This window comes from Alligator sinensis, unplaced genomic scaffold, assembly GCF_000455745.1.
Source record: "Alligator sinensis unplaced genomic scaffold, ASM45574v1 scaffold831_1, whole genome shotgun sequence".
Taxonomy (NCBI): domain Eukaryota; kingdom Metazoa; phylum Chordata; order Crocodylia; family Alligatoridae; genus Alligator; species Alligator sinensis.
In genome coordinates this window covers 66497-78353 of record NW_005843176.1, presented here as the reverse complement: position 1 = coordinate 78353, position 11857 = coordinate 66497, and the positions used below count along the sequence as shown (strand labels likewise).

The 11857-nt window shown below is 53.3% G+C and overlaps 1 protein-coding gene across 1 annotated transcript in view; it reads left to right on the top strand.

Annotated features, from left to right (window-relative positions):
- The window catches only part of LOC102378422 (butyrophilin subfamily 1 member A1-like), an 18224-nt gene extending 7263 nt beyond the window's left edge, over positions 1 to 10961 (top strand). Inside the window, exons 5-7 of the mRNA XM_025194255.1 lie at positions 6257 to 6538; positions 8173 to 8284; positions 10799 to 10961. Coding sequence (XP_025050040.1) covers positions 6257 to 6538; positions 8173 to 8284; positions 10799 to 10814 — 410 coding nt within the window. The 3' untranslated portion in view covers positions 10815 to 10961. The remainder of the gene's footprint in view (positions 1 to 6256; positions 6539 to 8172; positions 8285 to 10798) is intronic.
- The last annotated feature ends 896 nt before the right edge of the window (positions 10962 to 11857 follow it).

Below are 11857 nucleotides of genomic sequence, written 5' to 3'. Positions count from 1 at the left end.
TGCCCGGGTCCTCCTTCCTCCCCTTCTTGAAAATGGGGACCACATTGGCCCTTTTCCAGTCCTCCGGGACTTGGCCCGTGCGCCATGAGCGTTCAAATATTCCCACCAGTGGCTGTGCAGTGACGTCGGCCAGTGCCTTCAGCACCCTCGGATGGTAGCCATGCAGTCAATAATTAACAAAGAAATGATACAAAGAAAATTGGCCCCATGCAGTCAATAATTAACTGATAAATACCCTTGCATGTGCGCAACTGCAGCATGGCATGCAGGTAGTGAGGACACGCCTGGCAGCTTGGAGAGCTGTGTGCATCTGGTACGTCCACTGTGGTGGAAATGTAGGGAGGAGGGAAGGGTGGGGGGAGGGGGCAGATCAACAGCCCCATGGTGAGGGAGGAGTGGGGCAGTGGGGCTGGGGCAGACACTGCCAGCCAGGGCAGGGCGGATGCAGGATGGAGCTGTGGCTCATCTGGGGATATGGGAGGGTGGAGAAGCTCCCATGTGTGTGTGGCCCCCGGGAGGGCACAAAGCAGGGTGTGTGCCACCGGATCTGTGCAGGCAGGGGGGCAGGCTGCAGCTGCGGGGTCAGACTGTGCCAGGCTCTTCTTGGTGGGGCTGGGCTCAGGGCGCATGGCAGCAGTGCTGGGAGGGGGCCATGGGGGGGATACGGACACCCCAAATTTCACCACAGCCCCCTCATAGCCTGTTCCAAGTGCTGCTGCCGGGTGCACCAGCACTGCACTGGCTTTTCCCAGCACGTGGGTGGAGGTGGGGGTTGGGCTTGGGGTATGCCACGGCGGTGCTGGGCGTGGGCTATGCGGCGGTCTAAGGTGACATATGGGTTGACTGCAGCCCTCCCCTAGCCCTCTCCCAGCGCAGCTGCCACACCCCCCAAGCACAGCCCCCACCGAGAAGAGCCTGGCACAGCCCCCTGGCTCCAGACCACAACTGCAGCCTGCCCCCTCACCAATCTGGGGGGAACTTGGCCCTGCCATGCCCTTTCAGGTTGCATGCAGTGTCAGGAGCCGCCCCACACCCCCAGATGAATCACAGCTCCGTCCCATGCCTGCCCTGCCCCGGCTGGACAGCATCTGCCCCAGCCCCACTGCCCCCTCCTGCCTCACCACAGGGAGCATTGATCTTCTCCCTATACCCTTCCCTCTTCCCTCCCCTTCCACCACAATGGATCTACCAGCTCCACACAGCTGTCTCAGAAATCGGATTGGTATCAGCTTATATGCCTCCTTAAAAATCAGCTATCAGTATCAGCCCCCAAAATCTCTATCAGTGCACCCCTTCTCGTCTCCAACCTAATATTCCCCTGTTGCAGCTTGAGGCCATTTGTCCTAGCCCTGTACCCTAGAGCCACAGATGTCCTCCCTATAACCATCCTCTCTAGACTATAATCACCCTGCAGATAGTTGAAAGCTGTTATCAAATCCACCCTCAGTCTTCTCTTCTCCAAGCTAACTAACCCTAGTTCTTTCAGCCTTTCCGCACAAGTCTTGCCTCTGAGGCACATAATCATTGTTGTTGCATTGCACTGGGCTCTTTCCAAACTGTCTCCCCCACATCCTTCTTGAAGTAGGGGATCCAAAGCTGGACACAGTACTCTAGGTGAGGCCACACCAGTGCAGAATAGAGTGGAAGAACCATTTTCCTTGATTTGCAAGCGACACTCCTGTTCACGTAACCCAGAATGCTGTTGGCTTTTTTTTGCAAGAAGAGCACGCAATTGGCTCATATTAAGTTTATGGACCACCATATCCCCCTGGTCCTTCTTTGCACTACTGGATCCACGCCATTCACTCCCAGTCTGTATTTGTACATGCAGTTATTCCATCCCAAGTGCAGGGCTTTGTACTTGTCCTTGTTGCATCTCATTTCATGGATAGTGGACCATTTCTTCAGTCTATGCCGGTCATTCTGGATCCTAGCCCTGCCATCCAGAGTGTCCACAGTTCCACCCAACTTGATATCATTGCAAATTTGTTCACTGTGCACTCGATCCCATTATCTGGAGCAGTAATGAAGATGTTGACTGATACCAGACCCAGGACATGCCCTTGGGGAACCCCACACTACTTCCCAACTAGGCTTGGAGCCACTAAGAACTTCTCACTAAGAACAATGATCCCATCAGTTACATATTTACCTAACACTACTTTCATGTAGTCTGTTTGTCCTTAACTTCTTATTAAGAATGTGGTGGGAGAGTTGCTAAAGTAAGGTATACCATGTCCACTGATCTCCCCTCATCCACAGAGCCTGTCACTCTGTCATAGACAGAAAGCAGATTGATAAGGCATGACTTGCTCTTGCTGATCCCCTGCTCACTGTTCCTGATCACCTTGTTCTCCTCTAGATGTTTCACAGCAGATTCCTAGAGGACCTCTTCCATGACCTTTCCAGGTATAGAGGTCAGGCTGATGGTCTGTAGTTCCCTGGACCTTCCTCCTTTCCCTTCTTACAGATATGCACTATATTTGCCCATTTCCAGTCATCCAGTGTTCACCTGACCTCCGCGAGGTCTCAAAAATGATAGCCAATGGCTCCAAAATTACCTCAGTCAATTCCTTCAGTTCCTGTTTCCCATCTGCAATAGTAGCACTGTTAGTGCCATGGGATATCAGCACTGTTACATGTACAAACACATACACATGATTCACAGGAGAAACCCAGAGATTTCAAAAGGGAATCGGTAGCGTCAGCATCTTTCTGACCAGTTGTGGCCTTTCTGAGATCTTTGTAACAGAACTGCTAGATTATTTTCTTCTTGTCAAAAAGTTGGTAAAAACTTGAGTCTAAGGAGAGGGTCCTTGAATCTAAAAAGGTTGAGACTAGTACCTGTAACAGGCAGCTCCAGAAGGAGCCCTGGAGAAGTGACTGGATGATGCCCAGCCTGTAGCCTGATGGCTAGAGCACCGTACTGCACACATAGAAAGGTGAGCTCAGAGTCTCTCTGGATGAATAGTGCTTAGAACTGCAGCTTTCACTAAGCCCTCAATGCCAGGTGCACACCAGGTGATTCCACCAAAGTCAGGCATCCCCAATCGACACTGTCTGAAGGATTACTGGAGAAGATCCCTTGATCAGGATCCGATCCTCCTCACACCGGGAGTCCAGAGTCCACGCTTAAAACAGCAGTTTCCATCCTGTTCCCTCCTTCCTGTTGGTCACCTGACACACATGCTTTTTATACCTAGTCTGATGCTAAACTGCTGGGCTTAGGGCCATTCACAATCTTGTTTTATAGCTATTACCCTATGAGATTAAAAGGTGTTAAAATCATTATAAAAGGTTACTACCCAGGCTTGGGTTTATACAATAAGCAAATTGCAACGCAGCATATTCAGGATTGAAATTAACATTACTCCACCTAAATCCAACCTTTTTAGAACTCTCTGACTATGCTTTTTTGAGATGTGGTTTCCTGGAATGTGCTGGGTGGGCCAGGCAGTTGAATCCAGTTTTTATCATCATCAAAATTAATTTCTGAGCATGAAAGAAGTATTAGGTTAGCTAATTTCACAGCTGTGTAACAGGCAGTTCCAGAAGGAGCCCTGGAGAAGTGACTGGATGATGTCCAGCCTGTAGCCTGATGGCTAGAGCACCGTACTGCATCGCTAGGAAGGCGAGCTCAGAGTCTCTCTGGGTGAATGGCGCCTACAACTGCAGCTTTCACTTCCCGTATGAGTGCGCCGACCACTCAGTTATTGGATTAAAGTGTGGGTGATCTCAAAACACATATTTATTTCTTATTAATTTCTTTGGTTATGGCTGTCACAGCTGACCACTCAGTTATTGAATTAAAGTGTGGGAGGTCTCCCCTCCTCTTCTTTGTTGTCAGACCAGAGCATTGGAATTACACTCGGATGCCACAGGATAGTGAGGAGGGGTGTAAGAGGGAGCTCGAGGCTCCTGTTACTGAAAAGAAGAAAAGAAACAAGGAAGCAGCATATGGGATGAAGGAGGCAAACTCAAGCAGCAGCAGCAGGGAGGATTGAATGGCTCTTTAGCCCAAAGAGCAAACACTTGTGAGAGCCAGCGGTGACTCACCTGACTTGGCTATGGCCGCATGCGGGGTTACATGAGGGAGACCTTGGAGATGGAAGCAGGGGTGGGAGATTGGAGCTGAGTGAGCGGAGCAGCCCCTGGGAGAGCGACTGGAGCTCTGTGAGCCGAGCCCTCCAGAGGGAGAGCACCCACCTGGGGCCCCAGACAGGAGCCAGACCCTCTGGGGCAGGCGGTGAGGACCCCTGGGTTGGGGACTGCTTTGACAGGGCGTATTAACCCCGAGCGGGGAAGATTTTGTTCACTGAAAGTGCCGGCTCATCCTCTGTTTGCAGGGCTGCCCACGCAGGGCACCTGTGTTAAAGCGCCAGCTTCCTTTTTTTCCCGTTCTCATGATGATTTGCTTACCCGGTGTCGGGAGGGTGTAGTTAAGGCACTAGCCTGCTTTTATGTTGTGATTTGCTGCAGGTGAGCGCGTGGGGATTATAGTGGGGGGAAGGAGGTCACAGAGTGCCACAGAGAGGCACGTCAGGAAGTTCTGCCGTGGGGCAGGGACACGGGACACAGGGGCCTGATGTGCCTGACCCGAAGGGAGAGAGGGAGAAAGGCTGGAGCCCAGAAGCTGCAGTCCGATGTGGTGGACCTAGGCAGAAAGGGCTCCAGCCAGAGGAAAGGGGCCAAGGCTAAAGCCCTGACAAGGGCTTGGAGGTGGGAGAAGGCCTTAAATGAAAACAGGTAACAAAACACCTACAAGGCACGGGCATGGCTGTAGGGCAGGTCGGAGCCCACAAACACACCTCTGACAGCACCTGGTGTCAGGGGACACCGAGAGAGCGAGATAGACCAGACAAGGGTTTCCACCCCAGGACTTGGGCATCCTCCCAATCTTTTCCTTTTCAAACAATATGAAAGGCATGCCATGTGAGGGACAGGGAAGGAAAAGGAGGAGACAAGACTCTGGCAGTCACCCAAGGGTGCTACCTCAACGCTCAACCCTGCCCTGCCACAAGGAGGTGTGATTGGGGCACCAGCCCTGGGTGCTGACCATGGTGGGGGCAGCTCAAAGATAGCAGCAGCTGTGGTACTGGACTGGCCACAACCACAGTGCCATGCAGCACAGCAAATTGCCATGTCCCATACACTGCTGCCACCCAGGGCGCTGAGGTGTGCTTGTATGGAGCAGTGTACAGAGGGGCAGAGTCACACCGGAGCAGCTATGGAAGGGTCTGGTGTGCCAGGTTGAGCATGGATCTGGTTCCTGTCCTCTGGGAGGAGGTGAAGGGCTGAGGTTACCCTGCTGGGACTGAGAAGGTGGGTGCAGGAGTTAGGGTGCTACAAGCTGGTTATATATCCCCAATGCTCCCACCCTGTCCAGACCACACCAGACCTTTGCCTTAAAGCAGTGATCAGCAACCTGCATCACGCATGCCAGAGCATGACATGCAAGGCCATTTTCCTTGGCACGCCACAGTCGACCATGATGCTGGGCAGCTTCTGCCAGCAACTGCCCAGAGGCCTGGCCGGATGCACCCGGGAGGCTGCAAACAGCTGCATGGGGCTCCACAGCCCCCACATCAGTCCATGGCTGCAGCAGCTGTGCGTGAACCCATGGGTGCATAGCTGGGGAGTGGCCTGGGGCAGCACAACCCTGGCTTCTCCCCCCCCAGGGGAGGCTTCAAACAGGTGTGCTGGGCTCTGGAGGCCCAGTGCCAGCTCCATGGTGGCAGCAGGGGCACGCGTGGATGACAGCACACAGTGAGGAAGGGGCTGGGGCAGTGAAACACTGGCCCCTCTCCCACAGTCCACCCGGAGGCAAGCACACAGCCACCACCAGCAATGAGGATCCGGCCCCTTGCGGCTCCCCCAGCTCTGGCACGCCAAGTCAGGGTGTGGATGGAGGTTGGGGTGGTTGTGGCACTCCAGCCAAAATCACTGCTGACCCCTGCCCTAGAGCATGTGTCATGGTGCAGTGTTGCTCACATAGACATGAGTGTCACAGACTATGTGTAGAGACTGTGTACAGTCAGACAGAGAGGCAGGGCTCCTTTTTTTTTCTCCAGGCGCCAGGTTAGCTCTCATTCTTTTTCCTGAAGGCCTGAGTTCTTGAGAAAGGGATTTTTCAAGCCCTCAGGGACCTGGAAGCCAAGTTCCAATGAGAAATTCACAGGAATTTAAAGTCCAACTCCCAGAGGTGGCTCCAAAAAATCCACTGGAGATAATTCTGATTCTCTCTGTTCTTCTCCAGCTATGGGCTCTGCCCTGCACATCTCTGCTGATGGGTACCAGGATGGAGGGATACGGGTTGGATGTCGATCGGCTGGATGGCACCCAGAGCCCAAGGCTGAGTGGAGAGATCACCGTGGGCAGCTACTACCTCCAACCTCTGAGAAAATATCCATGGATGCTGGTGGGCTGTTTCACACAGAGATTTCTACTGTTATCATGGAAGAGTCTAACCGAAACGTGACCTGTTCTGTCAGGAATCTGGTCCTCAACCGGGAAAAAGCAGCAAAAATCGATATCGCAGGTCAGTGCCTTCCACACTGTGACCACGATGTGGGAGTGGGGAGGGGGTGTCACTGCTGGGCTCACACATCTGACATCTAGTGAGGCCTTTCCCTGGGCAGGACAAGACCTCGTCTGGTCTGCTCGCAGCAGGGCTTCCGGTAACACAGCAGTTTGCAGTAACACCGACATCAGGACTCAGGCCAAGCTCCTTGTGGCTGAGTCAAGAGCTGGGCCTGGGTGAGCACAGGCTGGGGTCAAGCAGTAACTGCTGCCCAAGGTTTGCAGAAATGACTGAGGACTTGGGATGCCTCCACTTTGGGTGCCCACCTGAGACACCTGATAGATCCTGATATTCAAAGGCAGGTGCTCAGCACGTCACCACTCTGAGACCTCAGGCTGAGTGTCCAGGGTCACTGGTCACTGCAGTTGCTGTAAGGGACTGTAAACAGACTCATTGGCAATGTGTAGGGGGTGAATGCAGGTACATGTGCACCCTCTGACCTCGGCGGTGCACCCCCTGCAAAAAGGGCTGCCAACACTGCTAATGGTGCCTGCGGGCGGTTGCCACTTGCCACCCCCCGCCCCTCCCCGCTGCTGGCAACACCAGGTGGTCCCTGATCCCCGCTGGCCACTGCTGACACTGACGGCAGGGTCTGCGGGTGGTTGCCGACCAGTGGTTGGCAGTCATCACCCCCTCTTTGCCCCCACCACCAACACTGCTGTGGCTACCTGCAGGAGCTCCCCGCTTGCTGCCGCCATGCTCCCACCACTGACAGCACCTCTGCCGCCGGTGGGAGCTCGCCATGCCCCCCCAGCTTCATGGGGCATGCAGTGTTCATGCACAGACTGGACTGTCCAAAGCCACCTCAATCCTCCCATGTTGCAGCTTGTGCTCTGGCTTTTCCTTGTGGAGCTGCACAGTGCATACAGGGTCTCTTAGGTACAAAAGGACATCAGGGGTGGAGTTCCCCGGGTGTGCATTAACGTTACAGTAACTCATGCAAGTGTCATAACCCAATGATTTTGGGTGCCTTGCCACAGTGGAATTTCCCGCCACCCTGGAACAGACAAGGACAGGCTCGGCTCCCAGGCCAGCATTCGCTCTATACCTGCATCCCTGGGAGGGGCCGGGGGGGTTGTGGGCTCCATGACTGGCACTCAAGCACTTCAGTACCTGACTGCACCCTGGGTGCAGCCTGCATCTCCTGGCATGAGCGGGTCACCCTGAGATTCAGGACATCCTTGCACTGACACAGAGCTCAGCTGTCAGCCTGTGACTGCAGGGTCAGTGTTTGACTTTGGTGACCTGCTGGAGGAGGCAGCCACTTCCCAGGAGGATCCCATAATGTCCTGAGGAAGGGGAGGTTGCTATCTCTTCCCACAGGCTGACAGAGGTTTCTGCACCCAGGGGTTGTGCTGCTGGGTCTGGTTTATTTCTGGATTTACCACTCTGTTGCCTTAGGGCAGTGGGCAGGACAGTGGCCACATTAGCAGGGCTGGAGCTTGGACTTCCAGTATGCTAAGCATGAAGCATGGATGATCCCCATCAGCCTAAAATCTATCAGGAGGGTCCCAGGGAAAGCCACGGTTGCCGCCAAACCTTGTGCATTTACTCACTCAGGACAGCCAAGTGAATGACACTTTCTCTTGCAGATCAATTTTTCCCACGGGTCTCTGTCACGGTGGTGGCTCTGGCTGTGGTGGTGGCGGTCCTGGGGCTTGGCTATGTCCTGTTCCTTATCTGGATCTGTTTCTTAATTGTAAGGTAATGTAACAGGATGGGGAGAATGTGGGTAGAGGACAGCTCCTCTGAGATGGGACAGGGCAGGATAGACAGGGCTCCCGGCCATGGCTCTAAGAGGCTCTAAGCACTGGGGCATGGACTGAACCTGTGGGAGAAGTTCCTGAGCAGATGAGACCCCACATCCGAGCCAGAAAAATGGACAAAGGATTCAGGCTTCTGGAGCTCAGTGAAGACCCAAACCAAACACTGCAGTGAGTAATCCCGCTGGGAAAGGATCTGGGGAGGTGCTTATGGCCAAATCCTGTCTTCTGAGTCTGGTAGGAGCAATCATGGCCAAGTGGTGCTGGGGAGAGTCAGCAATTCCTTCCTGAAAGCTGGGGTGCTCAGCCTGAGATCTCCCCACAGGAACGGTCTGGACTGCACGTTGGGGTGCTGATGTGTCTTGTGCACTGTGGGTGCTCCCTACTGGTTTGCTCCCTGGTCTCCAAGGGTGGCATTTGGCCGGCAGGGATCTCCTGAGGGTGGGAGTGGGATCCTAGAGGTGCCGACGGCTGTGATGTGACCTGGTGTCTACAGTTGTAGGGACACAGAAATCGCACTTGGGTCCTGCAGGGCCACTCTCAGACACAGCTCATGCTTGGGCTCAAATGCTCTGTCTCCAGCTGTGCTCAGCAGTGATGGTGAGACATGCCGATGCCTCCGTGTCCTGCTGGACATGTATCCCAGGCAGGCACCCCAGGGGGACCAGCTCCAAGTGCAGCACCACGGGCCCAGCCCCACCTCATTCACTAAGCCCCGGCTGGTGTGACCATGTGCTGGACAAGGGTCCCTCCTCCCCCATCAATTCATGGACATGAATCCTCTAATCTGGGCCCAATGTCAGCTACTCCGCATCATCCCTGCAACTAGGGGCAGGGAATACCCACACGGCAAGGAGTAGTTTTCGGGTAGAGCCCAGGTCAATGCCTCACTCAGCTGACCTACTTCACCTTCCTCATCTCCATGCCAGGAGCCTGGGGCAGCTGGGACAGCTTCGGGCATGGGGCCCAGACTCCAGTCCCTTGTGAGCCCAAGCAGACACCCAGTGGACATGTTGGCAAAAGGCCACAAGAACATCCAGCCCTGGCCCCTCCTCCCCTGCACTGCCACACAGACCCCTGACCCCGGGGACAGTTTCCATTAGGGGGAAAATCCCACCAGGGAGTAAAACTTGCAGTCTGCCCCAGAACAGGAGAGACAAGGGACCCAACAACATCTTAGGTACTGTAGAGGCAAGGATTTTTGGGGTTAAAAATGTGTGATGATCCCAGTCAATAGAACGGACCATCCCACAGTCCTGGCCAACCTGACCTGGGAGATCATTCCTTCTGTTGAGCCCCAGCTCAAGTCTGGGATCGTGCCCGGTATGCAAAAGCCAATAAAGATACCAGGGGTGAAAGTATAAAGATTTATTGCTAGCAATACAAGGTGCAAGCGGAATAATTTCACGTAACAAGCACACAGATCCTTAATTCTAAGCATCTTTTATACAGGAGTATTGGACCTTCATAAGCATTCTTGTTTGCTAATTGGATATAAGGGAGTGACGCAAGGAGTTCTTTACTGAGCATGTCTCTATACCTGTGTTTTAGCTATGTATCTCATTTCCATACATGTATGTTTCATTAGCATACTTTCTCCCCACCTAGGGGTGTGAATCTTAATATTTAAATCAGTTCTTTGCCCTAGTCCACTAATTCTGTTTTTGTTTTCAAGCCTCCTTTATCTAAGACTGTCTTCTCCTTATCATTGCAGTTGGGCATTAGTTACAGAACAGAGACTTTTGCTTGGGCTATGTGTAGTGGTTTCTAGGTCAAACCTGACACTTCCTGAGCCCATACTCAGCAATTGATTTAATCCTAACGTTTTGTTGTTGCTGGTTTTAAAAAATAGATATATCTATATATATGAGGTTATCTATAGCTACACTCCTAATATCACTAAACAAGGAAAACCAAAACCCATTAATATATTTGCACTCACGCTCCTGCACAAAGGCCCTCTGGCCACCCGAACCCATTACAGTAACCGCTCCCACACACTACACACACAGAAACCAAAGTCCCGGTCTCTCAGACCAGCCAAACTATTCCCTTCATCCCCGCCCTGTGGCAGTCACAGGCTCAATTCACCCATTGTCCATGTTGCTGTCGCTCCCGCTGGAGGACTCACTGCTGCTGTCACTGTTGGTGCTGCTGCCTTCAGCTCTGTTGTTCTCCTCTTCCTCACTGTCTCCATCTACTTCCCCACTAGTGGGGGCAGGATGGTCCTCTGCCACACGTCTCTGTGCCAGGTGGGCTGGAGCAGGTCTTAGAGGGGATCGGAAATAGTGAGACATTTTGAATCATCCACTGGAGCTGGTCAGTCCCAGGCAGCAGGGATGTGATGTGCAGAGACTAATATAGACCTGCGTGCGTGTCCCCTCTGACAGCCCATCGCCTTATATTCATCACAGTCCAACTATGCTAATGGTACCTCTTGTCCTTCCTTCCCCAGTGACTCTGATCTCTGAACTGAAGAGTGAAAAAGGTGCATGCCGGGGACTGTGTGATGTGTTAAAGAATTTCTGTGACCCTTTCCACCAAATAGAGATGACTGGAAATAGGACTGAGATCAGACGGAGACGTGTGCCATCCTGACCCCACATAACAGCCCTCACAGGGCAGGGAGCTCCTCACTCACCCCAGGGACATGGCTGCATCTGCCAGTCCCAGAGCAAGTTCTGCCAAACTCCTGTCCGGACGTGAAAGAAAGATGATTTCCACAGTATCATTAACTCAGTCAAGCCAGCTCAGCTTTGTGCAGGGACAAGCAGGGACAAAGGCAAGAGTGTTTGCTTAATTGCAGCAGTTCAGGAGACCGCCTGGTTTGATCCATGTGCTGGGCTGTCTCTTTTCCCATTGCAGACCCCAGCAGCGCGCTGAGGGGCTGCTCCAGCTGGCTGAGACCTGCTCTGATGGGGAAGGGCCAGTGTCTTTATCAGCGCTGTGGCTTTACGGAAAGGCTCCCTCGTGGTTTGGTGCCTGCCCTGATGGCTTTCAGCCATTTCATCCAATGACACAACCTAAGACTCAAGGATCTAAGCCTCTCCCCACTCGGAGCAGGGAGGAGCCATGGCACCTGGGAATGGCTGGGAGGTGCAGAGCAAAGGGAGGAAGGAGTCTGGGACACGCCAACCCATGGGATGCATGATGGTGACTGCTGTGAATAAGAGCTCTCTAGAGGTGTGAGTGTGTGCAGGGTCCTGCCCCCAGACTGGGACCTCCTCAGTGCAGGGATGGGGTTCCTGAGGGTGCCTGGACACGTTGTTGACTTGGTCTAGCTAAATATATTCTTTGGGGTTTTCACTCTTGCAACGTACCGCGATGACTCCCATGACTATTTTGCAGACAATGGGTTTAGCACTCGAAATTCGTTACTGTGCTATTACAAGTTAAAGACGCCAGAGAGCACCTCTGATCAGTTTTTCCCTCCTGACCCCCCACTGCTAAGGTACAGCAGGGGGCAGTCATGGACTGTGACCTGTGATTGGTTTAGCTTTTTTAGGGGGGCTTA